At 46.0% G+C, this 18208-nt stretch overlaps 1 protein-coding gene across 6 annotated transcripts in view; it reads left to right on the top strand.

The window, feature by feature from the left end:
• The window catches only part of LOC144479404 (A-kinase anchor protein 2-like), an 82909-nt gene extending 66195 nt beyond the window's left edge, over nucleotides 1–16714 (top strand). For 3 of the 6 annotated variants that reach the window (XM_078198029.1, XM_078198032.1, XM_078198031.1), the window contains exons 2-5: nucleotides 1371–3561; nucleotides 7598–7761; nucleotides 13841–13879; nucleotides 15563–16153. In XM_078198029.1, the coding sequence (XP_078054155.1) occupies nucleotides 1371–3561; nucleotides 7598–7761; nucleotides 13841–13879; nucleotides 15563–15652 (2484 nt within the window). In that variant the 3' untranslated portion in view covers nucleotides 15653–16153. Of the gene's footprint in view, nucleotides 1–1370; nucleotides 3562–7597; nucleotides 7762–13840; nucleotides 13880–15562 lie in introns of all 6 variants that reach the window. The other 3 variants (XM_078198034.1, XM_078198033.1, XM_078198030.1) reach the window with 2 other exon arrangements.
• The last annotated feature ends 1494 nt before the right edge of the window (nucleotides 16715–18208 follow it).

The following is an 18208-nucleotide window of genomic DNA, read 5'->3' as shown; positions in this document are numbered from 1 at the left end:
CGACCATGGGGGACTTTATCAAACGTCTTACTAAAATCCATGTATATGACATCAACTGTACTACCTTCATCTACATACTCAGTTACCTCCTCAAAAAATTCTATCAAATTTGTGAGGCAAGACTTGCCCTTCTCAAATCCGTGCTGACTTTCCTGGATTAAGCTGCATCTTTCTAAATGATCGTAAATTCTATCCCTGAGGGCCTTTTCCATCAACTTACCGACCACCGAAGTAAGACTAACCGGCCTATAATTACCAGGGTCATTTCTATTCCCTTTCTTAAACAGAGGAACCACATTCACCACTCTCCAGTCCTCTGGCACCACCCCCGTGGACACTGAGGATGCAAAGATCAATGCCAAAGGCTCTGCTATCTCATCCCTTGCCTCCCAAAGACTCCTAGGATATATTTCATCAGGCCCAGGGGACTTATCAACTTTCAGTTTATTCAAAATTGCTAGTACATCTTCCCTCCAAACATCTACTTCCTCCAGCCTATCAGCCTGTGACACCCTCTCTTCCTCAAAAACATGGCCCCTCTCCTTGGTGAACACCGATGAAAAGTATTCATTCATCACCTCTCCTATCTCTTCTGACTCCATGCACAAATTCCCACTGCCGTCCTTGACCGGCCCCAACCTCACCCTGGTCATTCTTTTATTCCTCACATAAGAGTGAAAAGCCTTGGGGTTTTCCTTGATCCGACCCGCCAAGGACATCTCATGCCCCCTCCTAGCTCTCCTAAGCCCCTTTTTCAGCTCATTTCTTGCTAACTTGTAACCCTCCATCGAGCCAACTGAACCTTGTTTTCTCAACCTTACATGCGCTTCCTTCTTCCTCTTGACAAGACATTCCACCTCTTTTGTGAACCATGGTTCCCTCACTCGGCCATTTCCTCTCTGCCTGGCAGGGACATACCTATCAAGGACACGCAGAATTTGTTCCTTGAAAAAGTTCCACTTTTCATTAGTGCCTTTCCCTGACAATTTTTGTTCCCATCCTATGCTTCCTAATTCCCGCCTGATTGCATCATAATTACCTCTCCCCCAATTGTAAACTATGCCCTGCCGTATGGTCCTCTCCCTCTCCATTGCAATAACAAAAGACACCGAATTGTGGTCACTATCTCCAAAGTGCTCTCCCACAACCAAATCTAACACTTGGCCCGGTTCATTTCCCATTACCAAATCCAATGTGGCCCCACCTCTTGTCGGCTTATTTAATTATAACTGGTGCAGACTGTATGCCGCAGTTTCAGTGTTGTATGTGCTGTGATTCCACACACTTCCCTTCCTGATCCAGTGTTGTGATAGGCTCTCACAGGCAGTGTGTGACCCCTCAGTGTGAAATATCCTTTTTCTCTTTAACAGAAGCCACCAGCTTTGGAGATCCCAGTGTCTGAGGTGACCAGAGTCGAGTCTCAGCCAAGTGCTACAGTCTCCGAGGACCCGCTGCACAGGAGTCTGTTAAATTCCGATACTCAGCCAGGCGGAATTCCGGAAGTTATACTCGTGCAGAGCAAGGATTCAGGGCAAGACGGGGCTTCTCCCACAGATACAAGCCAGGTTCCTACAGGATTCAGCGATTGGCTGGAGGAGCAGACAGGGAATGGGTTTGTGTTGAAGGAGAGGGAGGAGAAGGAACCTGTTTTTCCCAAGGGGCCCCAGATGCTTACTGACACTCAGGGTTCACTAGGAGAAATGGAGGGAACGCAGAGGAATGGGCCAAGTGTCAAAGTTGATTGCTCTCCTCCAAGTTGTGAAAATGGAACACGTTTACTTTCTCACAGTCCAGTCAGACTGATCGATTCAGAATCTTCTGTTTCCACCATTCCTATGTCTGAGATTGATTGTAACAATGATGTTATAATTCACGCACAGAAAGTTTCTGTTATCCAGCACCCAGTTACCGATAAACAGGATGTTTTAGTTAATGGTGGAGCGGGTATGATGATTTCCACCCAGGCAGAGGGTGAGAAAGGGTGGACCCCCTCCACAACATTAGCCACCATAAAGAGAGAAGCCAACTTTGACCTTCGAACCTACCATGCAGAGAAAAAGCCAACCAGTCTGTTTCCTGATGATGAGGAAGGTAAATACCAGACGGTAATCATTAAAGAAAGGGCTGATGATGAAATGCTTGCAAAGGAGAGGAGGCAGATCATTAGAAATCAAGCCATGAAGAAGAATGCCACCATTGCTGAGCGATGGGGCTCGGCAGAACAATTGGATATGGAGGAGAAACTCTCTTTTGGAGATTCCACACGCAAACAAGATGAAACTTGGACGTCTGAGACAGAAACTAATGCATCCTCTTCCCCCAATGAATCCTCCATCACTCATCCTGAAGACATCAACACTGAACAGATAAACTTCACAGCAGCTCGGCAACAGTTCCTCGCGATGGAAAGCTCACAGCAAGACGCCCCCATGAGTCCAAAGCTGTCTGCCCAACCCTACAGGGCCTGGAACCATTCTTCCAGACTCTCTCAATCAAGTCAATCTCTTCCCTACAAGGACAGCCGCACCTTGGACACAAGCCCAGTGGTCAGTCTAAAGGTTGTCACAGTTAATGAGCTACCTGACAGAGAGAAGGGGGCAACAGAAGAGCCTTCCAATATAGGTAAGAACGTCTTCATTGCTGAAAAAGTTGCAGCTGTGGAAAATGGTGATGGTGAGAGCCGGCGGAATCTCCCTGTGTACTCATCAATAGATGACCTGGATTCTGGATTGGGGGAGATGTGCAATGACTACAGTTATGGGTACGCCAGTGACGGGGGAGCATCAAATGAGATGCTAAACATTGGAACTGATAACAGCGGCACTTTTGAATCCTCTGAGCAGAAAGTGATGCTTGAAACCCCCATTGAGAAGGAAATCCGACTGGCAATGGAAAGGGAGGAGAGTCTTCGCAAGGAGAGAGGAATCAGGAAGCTGGGAGGCTCTGAGGAAATGGTGCAAATTAGGACCAAGCCACTATTATCTCCACTACCTCCAACATCTCCTTTCTCCAAATCAAAAGACAAAAACCGAATGGTGTTCTTTGTTCAGAGAGAAATTGAAATGGATTCCAAGCGGGAAGAGAAGCTGAGACAGGAGGGGAAGGTTAAGGGCCTGTACGATAAAGGAATCCCAGAGGAGGTGGAAAAACGCAAGATGGTCTTTGAGCAACAGGTGGATGATGTGCCAGTTGTACCACAGCTGGGCAGACAGCCCAAGGTGGCCACTTCTGCTTCACAGGAACCTCTTGATGTGTGCGACCTTCCAGAAGAAAGGAGCATGATCCAAGTCAATCCAACAGAATGTAAAGTAATCTTGCGGGAGAGTCCAGAATATCAGCTGTTTAGTAAAAGCAGTTCCACTCCAGAGCCTGCCACGCGGAGTACAGTGACAAAGCTGCCAGAAAGCCAGTCGACTCACGATGAAGAACCCTACATCCTGCGACCATTGAAGAGCCAGACTACCTTCCTGATTGAGCGGGAAATTGAGGAAGAACAGCGTCGGGAAGAGGAGCTCCGGGCTCGGAGACTGAGGGAGCAGCCTGCTGGGAGCCTTCCTTCAAGTAAGTGTATTGGCTTGGATCCTCCGATGGTGAAACTGTCGACGTTATGTTATTACTGCAGTGAAACTGACAACAGTGAAACTGACGGCAGCTCCTGGAATCCAGAGGTTGCTGCTAGTGATTCTATGGGTGGAAATGCCAATTTATTTGACTAAGTATCAGCTGGGACAGGAATAGCAGGATGTAGCTCTCCAGCTACACACTGGTGTTTCTCACCGAATTTATGACACTTTTTAAAGGGAGCCCCAATGTTTACAAAAAAAGCAATGTCCCCACGGGAATGAAACTCTCCGCTCTCCACCCCAACCCAGCTGCACCTTGTTGAATGAGGTGTAGCTATTAATGGCATAGTAACCATAGTAACTATATAATTACTGCTAAAACATACTGACCATGCGAGGCTAATTTATACTTGTGGAAAATCAAATCTCTCCATCAGTGTATGTTTTCGCTTACCTTTATTTTAGTTTCTTTCCTAACCCAATCCAAATTATTTATTTACCTCCCGAAAATTTAAGTTAAAAGTTCAGTTGCTGTCTGTTAGAATCCCTCAATGTGATTGGCTGCTAACCTACTTAGGGGTGTCATGTTAAGACAGCCTCTCCACCGGGATTTAAACTGTGATTGGGCAAAGGGAAATTCCCACGATGGGATCACTAGATTTTTATGGGTAGTTTTTCCCCCCACTAGGGCAGCAGCAAGCCGGGAAGGACTAGAGGAAAGTGGTGTGCCGCAGGGATCGGTGTTGGGTCCATTGTTGTTTGTCATCTATATCAATGATCTGGATGATAATGTGGTAAATTGGATCAGCAAATTTGCTGATGATACAAAGATTGGAGGTGTAGTGGACAGTGAGGAAGGTTTTCAAAGCTTGCAGAGGGATTTGGACCAACTAGAAAAATGGGCTGAAAAATGGCAAATGGAATTTAATGCAGACAAGTGTGAGATATTGCACTTTGGAAGGACAAACCAAAGTAGAACATAGAGGGTAAATGGTAGGACTCTGAAGAGTGCAGTTGAACAGAGGGATCTGGGAATACAGGTACAGAATTCCCTAAAAGTGACGTCACAGGTGGATAGGGTCGTAAAGAGTGCCTTTGGTACATTGGCCTTTATAAATCGGAGTATCGAGTATAAAAGTTGGAGTGTTATGGTAAGGTTATATAAGGCATTGGTGAGGCCGAATTTGGAGTATTGTGTACAATTTTGGTCACCTAGTTACAGGAAGGATGTAAATAAGGTCGAAAGAGTGCAGAGAAGGTTCACAAGGATGTTGCCGGGACTTGAGAAGCTGAGTTACAGAGAGAGATTGAATAGGTTGGGACTTTATTCCCTGGAGCGTAGAAGAATGAGGGGAGATTTGATAGAGGTGTATAAGATTTTGATGGGCATAGATAGAGTGAATGCAAGCAGGCTTTTTCCACTGAGGCTAGGGGAGAAAAAAAACCAGAGGGCATGGGTTAAGGGTGAAAGGAGAAAAGTTTAAAGGGAATATTAGGGGGGGCTTCTTCACGCAGAGAGTGGTGGGAGTGTGGAATGAGCTGCCGGATAAAGTGGTAAATGCGGGGTCACTTTTAACATTTAAGAAAAACTTGGATGGGTTCATGGATGAAGGTGTGAGGAGGGATATGGTCCAAGTGCAGGTCAGTGGGACTAGGCAAAAAATGGTTCGGCACAGACAAGAAGGGCCAAAAGGCCTGTTTCTGAGCTGTAATTTTCTATGGTTCTGTGAAAGGGTGATCGGTAACAGAGATTAAAATGTTCATGGTGCAAAAACCCCCAAACTCCACATTGGGTTTCCACACGGGGCTTTGTCACATCTCCAAGCAGCTCTGTCCCAACTGACTGGTTCATTTTTCCATTTCTGACTTTCAGTTCTTTAGTTTAATTTTGGGATGTGTTATAGGTATCTTTAGTGAGAGATTGTGACTGGGATTCTCCCCGGAAAAGTGCCGTATTTGCATAAAAACTGGAGTAAATCACGCTGGTTTTTCAGCAGGATTTTCAAAATGAATCTCCCACATTCTGTGCACTGCAGAGTGCCCTAGCGTGAATCACGCTGCAAATCAGTGGGCAGGGCCTATTCCCGCTGGAGAGGCTGGCAACACAGCACTGATTGGGCCACTGCGCATGCGCCGATCTGTCAGAGTGGATATTGGCATCAATGCAGTCGCTCAACACTGCCGGCCTCCCAGTCGCTGGCCAGCCCTGCGACCCTACATCGCTGACTGTGTGACCTCTCCACCACCCGATCCCTGGCCTCTCCGGGCCAGCCCAGATTCCCACCGTCTCCCCACCCCCCGTCCCGACCCACCTCGATCTCTACCCCCCTCCCCCGATCAGCCCCTTTCTTCCCTCTGCCACTGATCCTGAATGCAAAGTGTCAGCGGGACCCGCCACCCCCACCAACCTACTCCTCCCCCCCCCCACAGGCCCTGCCCTTCCCCCTTAGCACTGCTCAATGCCCAGTGGGCAGTGCTAAGGTGCCTCTTGGGCATTGACACTTTGCCCCAGGGGGCCAGGCTGGCACTGGGCAGAGGCAAATGGGCCTGTTGTTGTGGAGGGTCAGTCATCTCAGCTCCAGGACTTCTCTGCAGGAGTTCCTCAGGGTAGTGTCCGAGGCCCAACCATCTTCAGCTGTTTCATCAATGACCTTCCCTCCATCGTAAGGTCAGAGGTGGGGCTGTTCGCCGATGATTGCACAATGTTCAGCACCATTTGCAACTCCTCAGATACTGAAGCAGTCCATGTTCAAATGAAACAAGATCTGGACAATATCCAGGCTTGAGTTAACAAGTGGCAAGTAACATTTGCACCACACAAATGCCAGGCAATGATCACCACCAATAAGAGACACTCTAACCACTGCCCCTTAACATTCAATGGTGTTACCATCACTGAATCCCCCACTGTCAACATCCTTGGAGTTACCATTGACCAGAAACTCAACTGGACTCACCACATAAACACAGTGGCTACAAGACCAGGTCAGAGGCTAGGAACAATGCGGCAAGTAACTCACCTCCTGACTCCCCAAAGCCTATCCACCATCTACAAAGCACAAATCAGGAGTGTGATGGAATACTCCCCACTTGCCTGGATGGGTGCAGTTCCAACAACACTCAAGAAGCTCGACACCATCCGGGACAAAGCAGCCCACTTGATTGGCACCACATCCACAAACATCCACTCCCTCCACCACCAACGCTCAGTAGCAGCAGTGTGTACTATCTACAAGATGCATTGCAGCAATTCACCAAAGATCCTTAGACAGCAGCTTCCAAACCCATGACCACTTCCATCTAGAAGGACAAGGGCAGCAGATACATGTGAACACCACCACCTGCAAGTTCCCCTCCAAGCCTCTCACCATCCAGACTTGAAAATATATCGCTGTTCCCTCACAGTCGCTGGGTCAAAATCCTGGAATTCCTTCCCTAACAGCATTGTGGGTCAACCCACAGCACATGGACTGCAGCGATTCAAGGCAGCAGCTCACCCCCCACCTTCTCAAGGGCAACTGGGGATGGGCAATAAATGCTGACCAGCCAGCAACGCCCGTGTCCCACAAAAAAAAACTTCAATCCTGGGCCCGCTAATGGGATTTAAATACCGATTACAATATTTAAATCAGCGCAGAGCTGACGACGCCGGAAGGCTAGGCACCGGAGCCTCGTACAGGCTGTGACACCCAGCGGGGAGCCCGGTAAACTGCCTCTGCTGATGTCTCCCGGCAGCGAGCTTTGTATTGGTGTGCACTTGTGTTGGGTGTGTACTTGTGTTGGGGGTGTGTGCCATGTTGTGTACCTGTGTTGGGTGTGTATGCATTGGTGTGTATCCATGTTGGCGATATGTACCCGTGTTGGGTGTGCGTGCATTGGTGTGTACCCATGTTGGGTGTGTGTGTATTGGTGTGTATCCATGTTGACGATATGTACCCATGTTGGGCGTGTGTGTATTGGTGTGTACCCGTGTTGCCTGTTGTTATTTCCATGTGGGGTATTTTCACTTAAGGAGATATTTTAACTCTCTGCAGCCAGAGCCTCCACACCAGACAGCCCAAATTCCACTTTCAATCCGGTGTTCCCTGGACAACCTTCCCGAGCTGTGGTTTCAGATGGAGAGCAATCCCCCAGCCTCCTCGGAATGCTTCAGAGACAGGAACGGCAAAAATCATCGGAGAAAAAGGATGACTCCTCAGTAAGTTGAAAGTGGAGGTGGAAACTCATGCACATATTCCAAATTGAAAAGGCGTTCGTGGTCCAGGTTTGACGGAACAGCTAGGAATATAATTCCAAACATCAATAAATATTCAGAGGTCAGATGGTAAGGAAGACTGTGATTGGAGATAAAGTCTTGAGGAACCCATTTCCTTCAAACTAGAAGTAACTGGTGATGGTGAAGAGGATTGAATGAGATCGCTACCATTTTTGTATCACTCCAAAATCTGATCAATGTGCAGGGTGATGAGGGTGGGGATTGGACCTAGGTACAATACTCTTTTGGAGGGTCAGTGTAGACTCGATGGGTTAAATAGCCTTTTCTGCACTGTAGATATTCTATGATTGTGGTTTAAATACATAGGAACAGAAGTAGGCCATTCAGCCCCTTGAGCCTGTTCAATGTTTCAGTAAGATCATGATTGCTCTGTGACCTCGCCCCATATATTTGCCTTTACCCCCATACCCCTTTATATCTTTGACAAAAACCTATCAATCTAATATTTTAAATTACCCATCTGATCTGACATCATTTGCCTTTTGCAGAAGAATTCCAAACTTCTCCCCCTCTTTGTGTGAGAAGTGTTTCCCCCTGGAAAGCCTGGCTCTGGTTTTTAGACTGATCTCTAATCCTAGACTCCTGTCTATCAGAAATGGTTCTATGCATCACAGCACCCCTTAACCTTCTGCATTCCGAGGTGTACAACCTAGTTGGTGTGATCGCTCCTCATAATTTAACCCATAGTCTCCAGGTGACATTCTAGAAAGTCTAGAATTTCTCCCTCCAAGGCGAGTATATCTTCCAAGAACTACTACGTGTACTCCAGGTGCAGTTGAATCATTTTGATCATTTAATGTAGCTTTTCATGACATTTTAATGGAATATTTATTTGACTTTGAAATTCTTTGGACCTCCACAGGTTTTAGTTTGCCACCATTTTGAAAACACCTTGTTCAGTCCTTGTTAGGTCCAAAGTGGATGACATCACATTTTTCTTGATCTATCAATGTCCCTTTGGAAATTTTTTCGCTTTTATCAAAACTGTTTGCAATTAGAACACATCTTTGTGTCATTGGCAAATTTGGATCTGTGACTTCCTAACCCTGGGTTAACAAAGACACTGATCCATGTTAGGACCACAACTGTTCAATGAGTCATGGGCAGCCAATTAGCTTACTTGTCCAATATTCTGATTGTCTGTCTCTTGCTGCTTATCCAGTCTACAGACACTTGCCTTCAATTCCATTGTCTTCAGTCTCTTAGAACCATAGAAAATTACAGCTCAGAAACAGGCCTTTTGGCCCTTCTTGTCTGTGCCGAACTATTTTTTGCCTAGTCCCACTGACCTGCACTTGGACCATATCCCTCCACACCCCTCTCATCCATGAACCCATCCAAGTTTTTCTTAAATGTTAAAAGTGACCCCTTTATCACTTTATCCGGCAGCTCATTCCACATTCCCACCACTCTCTGCGTGAAGAAGCCCCCCCCTAATATTCCCTTTAAACTTTTCTCCTTTCACCCTTAACCCATGCCCTCTGGTTTTTTTCTCCCCTAGCCTCAGTGGAAAAAGCCTGCTTGCATTCACTCTATCTATACCCATCAAAATCTTATACACCTCTATCAAATCTCCCCTCATTCTTCTACGCTCCAGGGAATAAAGTCCCAACCTATTCAATCTCTCTCTGTAACTCAGCTTCTCAAGTCCCGGCAACACCCTTGTGAACCTTCTCTGCACTCTTTCGACCTTATTTACATCCTTCCTGTAACTAGGTGACCAAAACTGTACACAATACTCCAAATTCGGCCTCACCAATGCCTTATATAACCTTACCATAACACTCCAACTTTTATACTCGATACTCTGATTTATAAAGGCCAATGTACCAAAGGCACTCTTTACGACCCTATCCACCTGTGACGTCACTTTTAGGGAATTCTGTACCTGTATTCCCAGATCCCTCTGTTCAGTTGCACTCTTCAGAGTCCTACCATTTACCCTGTACGTTCTACTTTGGTTTGTCCTTCCAAAGTGCAATATCTCACACTTGTCTGTGTTAAATTCCATTTGCCATTTTTCAGCCCATTTTTCTAGTTGGTCCAAATCCCTCTGCAAGCTTTGAAAACCTTCCTCACTGTCCACTACACCTCCAATCTTTGTATCATCAGCAAATTTGCTGATCCAATTTACCACATTATCATCCAGATCATTGATATAGAAGACAAACAACAATGGACCCAACACCGATCCCTGCGGCACACCACTAGTCACAGGCCTCCACTCGGAGAAGCAATCCTCCACAACCACTCTCTGGCTTCTTCCATTGAGCCAGTGTCTAATCCAATGTACTACCTCCCCATGTATACCCAGCGACTGAACCTTCCTAACTAACCTCCCATGAGGGACCTTGTCAAAGGCCTTGCTGAAATCCAGGTAGACAACATCCACCGCCTTCCCTTCATCCCCTTTCCTGGCAACCTCCTCGAAAAACTCTAATAGATTGGTCAAACATGACCTACCACGCACAAAACCATGTTGACTCTCCCTAATGAGTCCCTGTCTATCCAAATATTTGTAGATCCTACCCCTTATCACACCTTCCAATAACTTGCCCACCACCGATGTCAAACTTACTGGCCTATAATTTCCCGGATTTCTTTTGGAACCTTTTTTAAACAACGGAGCAACATGAGCCACCCTCCAATCATCCAGCACCACCCCCGTGAATACTGACATTTTAAATATGTCTGCCAGGGCCCCTGCAAGTTCAACACTAGCTTCCCTCAAGGTCCGTGGGAATACCCTGTCCAGTCCTGGGGATTTATCCACTCTGATTAGCCTCAAGACAGCGAGCACCTCCTCCCCTTTAATCTGTAAAGGTTCCATGACCTCCCTACCTGTTTGCCCTATTTCCATAGACTCCATGCCTGTTTCCTCAGTAAATACTGATGCAAAAAAACCATTTAGGATCTCCCCCATCTCTTTTGGTTCCATACACAGTCTACCACTCTGGTCTTCAAGAGGACCAATTTTATCCCTCACTATCCTTTTGCTCCTAACATACCTATAGAAGCTCTTTGGATTTTCCTTCACTCTGTCTGCCAAAGCAACCTCTTTTAGCCCTCCTGATTTCCCTCTTAAGTAGCTTCTTGCACTTTTTATACTCCTCGAGCGTCTGATCTGTTCCTTGCTGCCTGTACATTTCATACAACTCTCTCTTCCTCTTAATCACTGTTACAATCTCCCTCGAGAACCAAGGTTCCTTATTCCTATTTACTTTGCCTTTAATCCTGACAGGAACATACAAACTCTGCACTCTCAAAATTTCTCTTTTGAAGGCCTCCCACTTTCCATTTACATCCTTACCAGAGAACAGCCTGTGCCAATCCACACTTCCCAGGTCCCTTCTCATTTCATCAAATTTGGCCTTTTTCCAGTTCAGAACTTCAACCCGAGGACCAGATCTATCCTTATCCATGATCAGGTTGAAACTAATGGCATTATGATCACTGGATCCAAAGTGTTCCCTCACACTCACATTTATCACCTGCCCTAACTCTCTCTCATAAGGGACTTGATTGAATGCCTTCTGGAAGTTTGTATAAATAACATCTGTCGACATTCCCCTGTCCGCTTGTTTAGATACCTTTTTAAAACGATTAATCTGATTTTTCAGGCATGACCATCTCTTTGGTTTTGCAGTCAGCGGAATATTTTCGAGGTGTTCTTTCACTTGATTTCTAATTCTAGACTGTAATAATTTCCCGACTACAAATGTTACACTCACTGTCTGTGCAGAGTCTGCATGTTCTCCCCGTGTCTGCACAAGTTTCCTCCGGGTGCTCCGGTTTCCTCCCACAGTCTGAAAGTCGTGCTGGTTAGGGTGTATTGGCCGTGCTAAATTCTCCCTCAGTGTTACCCAAACAGGTGCTGGAGTGTGGCGACTAGGGGATTTTCACAGTAACTTCATTGCAGTGTTAATGTAAGCCTACTTGTGACACTAATACTTAAACTTAATTCCCTGGTTTCCCGCTCTCGCCTATCTGAGAGAGGAGAGTGAGATCTCCAGTCTAAAGGAACAGTTCCTGAACAGACAGAACCTTGCAAGATCATAGTTGGAGAACTGCAGTGTTCTCACTGACATCTGTAAAACCTTGGGATGGAAACTACCTGACTATAGGGATTTGCCATCTTTAGTGATCGTCATTTCTTCATTACTGTTATTTTGTTTACAGTAATTATGATGAATCTCAGACCTGATTCAAGATTTGTTCCATTGGGATCACAGAGGGGGTTAGCAGGATAAATGAGGGTTACGGGATTGTGGTCGGTACAGACTTGATGGGCTGAATGGCGGCCTCCTGTATTGTTGGGGTTCTATGAATTGTTATGGTGCAGAAAGGAGGCCATTTGGCCCATTGTGCCTATACCAGCTCTCCAAATGAGCATCATGGCTTAGTGCCTTTCCCCGCATCTCTGCACATTGTTTCTATTCAAATAATCATCTAATACCCTCTTGAATGCCTCAATTGAACCTGTCTCCACCACAATTCCAGGCAGAGCATTCCAGATCCCAACCACTCGCTGACCTCCTTGCTCTTGTACTCTGTTAAAGCCCAGAATACTATATGCTTTACTGACTGCTCTCTCCACCTGGCCTGCCATCTTCAATGATCTCTGCACATATGCACCCAGGTCCCTCTGCTGCTGCACCCTCTTTACGAATTTTACCCTTTAATTTATGTTGTGTCTCCATGTTCTTCCCACCAAAATACATCACCTCACACTTCTCCACATTGAAGTTCATCTGCCAACTCCATAACCTTCTCTGTGTCCTTTTGAAGTTCTACACTGTCTTCCTCAGAGTTTACAATGTGTCCAAGTTTTGTGTCATCCACAAGCTTTGAAATTGTCCCCTGCACACCAAGATCTCGATCATTAATATATATCAGGAAAAGCAAGGGTCCCAATGCCAACCCCTGGGGAACTCCACTACAAACCATCCTCCAGCCCAAAAAATATCCATTGATCGTTACTCTCTGCTTCCTATCATTCAGCCAATTTTGTATCCATATTGCTATTATCCCTTTTATACCGTGAGCTATAACTTTTCTCATAAGTCTGTTGTGTGGCACTATATCAAATGCCTTCTGAAAGTCCATGTACACCACAACAGCATCACCCTCATTGATCCTTTCAAGTTAGTTAAACATGATTTACCCTTTAGAAATCCATGCTGGCTCTTAGTAATCAACCCACATTTTTCCATCTGACTAATTCTGTCCTGAATAATTGTTTCTAGAAACAGCTGATGTTAAACTGGCTGCCCTGTAATTGCTGGGGTTATCCTTACAACCTCTTTTGAACCAGGGCGCAACACATACAATTCTCCAGTCCTCTGGCACCTCCTCTGGTGGAGACTGGGAGATTGTGGCCAGCACTTCTGCAATTTCCATCTGCGCATGTGCTGTGAATACTGATGTAATTATTCAGTAAGTCTGACATTTCATTAAGAGATCGTAATGGTCAGTTATCCTGGGGAAACAAATGTGAATATTAGGCTTGATTGATAATGTTTCTCGTGAATAACCTGCTAGCCTCATTTGTGAAGAATAGGTCCTCCGTTAGGAATCATTGTTGACACCTTTAGCCCCCTGAGATCTGCACCATGTCACCCCCTTCTCCATCCTCCTCTGGTCTGTATCTCTTTCTTGACTTTCTCTCTCTCTCTCTCTCTCTCTCTCGAGTAAAATGGGCCTATGTTATAACTTAGTGCTGATATTTTTAAGTGTAAAGCTCCACATGCTGTACAGTAGCTAGCACCATCACCTTGTGTTCTTATAATGATCACCAGGTCAGATTGAATGGTGCTATGTGCCTACAGATGCAGCAGAGGTTAGCGACTGAGTGACGATCTCACTGAAACAGCAGAATAGCGACAGACCCGGTGGCCTATAGTCAGGAATGAGAATTGTGAAGTGAATTCAGGCAGCAGAAGTTACAATTTGTTTGATTATATTACTTTACTCCTGATGCAAGTTTTGTTTCCAACTTCAGTACGCTGGTATCGAGGCTTCTGATGAAATCAACATTGAGGTAGTCACCTTTTGTTACTGCCACCCTCGCTGTTTTAGCAGCTGCAGCTGGCTGTTTTTAATTCCATGTTACTAACTGCTTGGCTGTTGCTTTGAGAAGTGGACTGAAATGCTCTCTGAGTAGAGGGTTGTGTCACTAACATTGCTGCTTTTACTAAACCATCTGCAATGGCGATAGTTCTGGCTTTTTCATTCCTTCATGAGCCATGGCCAGGCCAACATTTGTTCCCCATGCTTAACTTCCCTTTGGAAGCTGTCTCGAACCATTACAGCCATTCAGTGTAAGTATACTCACGGTGATGTTCGAGAGGTAATTCCAGGTTTTCACCCAGCGGCAGTGAAGGAACAGCGACATGATCCCAGGTCAGGATAATGTGCGACTCGGAGTGGAACTTACAGGGTGTGGTATTCCTTCATTTCCTACACCTGCTGCACTTGTCCAGCTAGATAGAGCTCATTGCTTTGAAATGTCATCATGAACATTGACGGAGAACCAGATGTCTGGCCATCTGTTTCTGGCAATCCAGTTCTCAGTGGGGTTCATTGTGAATGCTTAGCTGAGCTCTAACACGATGCATTAGCTCAGCAGCTGTCTGTTTGGTCAAACTGAAGTGGAGTATTTGCTTTGCTTGATTGACATCTTCATGAGGTTATAATACGTTTCTGTGATCTATTTCGTTAATGTCTATATTTATTTGGACAAGATTAGGAGGTGTGAAATAGGTATAGCTTCTGTTACTGTGACTACAACAACCCTATCTGACTGACACTTTCACACGGTTGTATGAGTGGCAGTGTTGTTTTGAAAGGTTTCTAATTGGGTGATTTTTTTCTCAGTGTTTCAACATTTCCAGTAGTTATTATCTGCCTCATTGGTTGTGTACCGAGAGCATGCTGTGTGAGTGGGCTTGAAGGACCATGAAGTGGTATGGGAAAGAGTTGGGAGGTGGAAGTGTGTCAGGGTGAGGCTGGAGATCCCAACCACTTTTAATGTAACTGGGGCAAAGTCTGAGAGAACCAAGGCAGGCCAATGAACCAGCCCGCCTTAGCACTCAGCTGCCCCCCGTCAGTGCCTGTGATCTGTATCCTGAGTTGGCAGCAGATTGAACATTTCCCAACGTGAACCACCTGCCTCAGTAGCAGAAATCCAGCCCAATTCCACACGCACACCGCGCACATGCGCGCACACGCACTCTCCGCGCACTCTCCATGCATGCACGCGCATGCACACTCCTCGCACGCACACTCCATGCATGCACTCTCCGCGCCAACGCGCGCACGCACACTCCTCGCACGTGCGCACACACTCTGCGCACGCACGGCACACTCCACGCACGTGCATGCACACTCTGCGCACTCCACGCGCACGCATGCACACTCCACGCACGCGCGGCACACTCCATGCACGCGCACTTCGCACGCGCGTGCACACTCCATGCACGCGCACTTCGCATGCGCGTGCACACGCACTCCACACACACGCACTCCACACAGCGCGCGCCCACACGTCACATGCGCACGCACACGCACAATGCAACATATTCTGGACCCTGTGTTATTGCCACTCTTTCACAGAGGGATAATCATTACATTTATTGGCTTTGTCTGTTTGGACTCATGATGGGTGTCAGTGTTGTGATAGTTTCCAATTCTGCCTCTCTGACTTGTGTTTTTTTGGCTCTAGGTGCTGGAATCTACCAGAGTAACTCGACGTAAGAGTGCACTGGCGCAGCGCTGGGAGGCAGGAATGTTCTACAACCATCTGGAGGAATGACCTGACATTTTCCTATTGTAGATAGATCTATAGTAATATTCTGAAAAGCACTGCCTGGTGAATAGAAATGAAGTTCTCTCTTGCACTCTGGACTGATTTGACTCTGAATATTTGTATATACAGTTGTATAGATTCCCTGGCTGTGGATTTGAGCTCAGGCCACAGCCTTCCTTTGCTTCCAGCCTTATGAAGAGGATGACTCTGGTAGCTGTGAATGAGATGGTGGGTTACTGATTGATTGGCTGGCTTTCCTCACCAGTTCCCTTACATCATGGATCTCTCAGTTGCCTTTCTTTTGTTGAAATGAATGTATTAATAAATGTACTTGAAAAGTAGGCCCGAGGCCTGGGTTCCATGATGAAAATGATCAGTGAAAATCTTTGCTAACTGTTCCAAAATCAGTTCTTTGCAGCGAAGCAAAATTTTGCTTGTGTGCCATTATTTAAAACAGAATCTCATCAAGAAATCAGTATCTGCAATAAAGTGCACTTGCTGAACATATCCACACTGTGTTTGTGTGTGTGTGTGTGCATGTGAGGAAGCAAAAAATCCAAATCCACCACATCCACTGCGGTCCCCTTATCCATCTTAATTGTTGCATTTTGAAAAATCCTTCCAGAATTGTCAGACACAACTTTCCTTCGATTCCCCCCTCATATCAGCCCTGCTCAATCACATTCTGATTCTCAAAGTGTCCCCTTAACATGTCCCTCACAATAGATTCTGGCATTTTGCCAGTGACTGATGTTTAGTTCACTGACCTGTAGTTACCTGCTCTCTCTCTCTCCCTCCCCCGCTAATTGGTGGGGTTATGTTTGCTGATTCCCAGTCTTTAGCATCGAAAGAATTTTGGAAGGTTAAAACAAGTAGATCTGTGATCTCTGCAGCTCCCTCTTCCTAGTCTTCGGGGCCAGATCTGCTTCCACTCAGCATTATCGTCTTTTCCAGTCTGGTGTCGTCACTTATCCTGATTTCTTGAAGTTACTCATTTTCCATAGATCCTTGCTTGGTTCCTCATTATTTCTGGAATGTTTATTGTGAAATAGATACAATTCTTTGTTTAATATCGCTGCTGCCATTCCCTTATTGATTATTATAATTTCCCCTGCCTCTAAAGGGCCATAAGACCATAAGACATAGGAGCGGAAGTAAGGCCATTCGGCCCATCGAGTCCACTCCACCATTCAATCATGGTTGATTTCAACTCCATTTACCCGCTCTCTCCCCATAGCCCTCAATTCCTCGAGAAATCAAGAATTTATCAATTTCTGTCTTGAAGACGCTCAACGTCTCGGCCTCCACAGCCCTCTGTGGCAATGAATTCCACAGACTCACCACTCTCTGGCTGAAGAAATTTCTCCTCATCTCTGTTCTAAAGGGCCCATTAATCTCTTCCCATTTACAAACCTATGAAAACAATTACAATCTCTTTTTGTCTAATGTGACTACTCTACATTCCCACTCCCCCAAAAGAGAAAATGCTGGAAAATCTCAGCAGGTCTGGCAGCATCTGTAAGGAGCGAAAAGAGCTGATGTTTCGAGTCCAGACGACCCTTTGTCAAAGCTAAAAGGCATAGAAGGTGGGAGATATTTATACTGTAGGGTGAGGGAATGAAAGATGATTCATGGCCACAAAAACAAGGGGAAAGGCTGCTAATGGCAGTCCAGAGTGAGATTGGAAGGTGTGAATGGTCAAGTGGCAGAGAAGCTGAAATCAGGGGGTAAACTGTGACAGATGAAGATGGGGGGGGGCGCGGGGGAGATAGCGGGGGGGCGCGGGGGAGATGGGGGGAAGGGCGCGGGGGAGATGGGTGGGAGACGCGGGGGAGATGGGTGGGAGACGTGGGGGAGATGGGTGGGAGAGAGGTAAAATTGAAAGAAAGGGGAAGCAAAGGGGGATGAAAGAGTGGGGAGGAAAGAAAAATAAAGACAAAGAAATAAAGGGTAGAGAACAGTTAAAAATTAAATGAAATGAAAACAAAGGGGGGGGGGCGGTAGAGCTAATCATCTGAAGACTGAATTCAATGTTGAGACCAGAAGGCTGCAACGTGCCTAGCCGGAAGATGAGATGCTGTTCCTCCAGTTTGCGTTGAGCTTCACTGGAACATTGCGGCAGGCCAGTTAGGGTTGATAAATGGTCTTGTAGTTAGGATCCTCTTGGAAAGAGTGATCACAACATGTGAGAATTTCCGATTCAGATTGAAAAGTTGAAGGCAGCGTCACATACTAGAGTTTTAGTGCTGGGCAGAGGTAATTACACAGGCCTGAGGAAAGAGTCAGGCCTCGTGGACTGGACACAAATATTAAAAGGCAAGCAGGACAGTTGAAGGACAGTGGCAAATGTTTACGGAGATACTAAATATCTCTCAAAGTGTATTCCTGAGAGGAAGAGGAATTATAAAAAGCTGAAAAATCATCCATGGCGAGACGAGGAAGTGAAGGATAACATAAAGGTGAAAAGTAGGGCGTGCCATACTGCAAATGTTAGTGGCACTCTGGAGAATTGGGAGAGCTTTAAATGTCAGTAAAAGGGTTACTAGAAGTAAAATCAAAAGT

The sequence above is a fragment of the Mustelus asterias genome, chromosome 26, assembly GCF_964213995.1.
Source record: "Mustelus asterias chromosome 26, sMusAst1.hap1.1, whole genome shotgun sequence".
NCBI lineage: Eukaryota > Metazoa > Chordata > Chondrichthyes > Carcharhiniformes > Triakidae > Mustelus > Mustelus asterias.
This window is presented reverse-complemented; position numbering and strand designations above follow the sequence as displayed.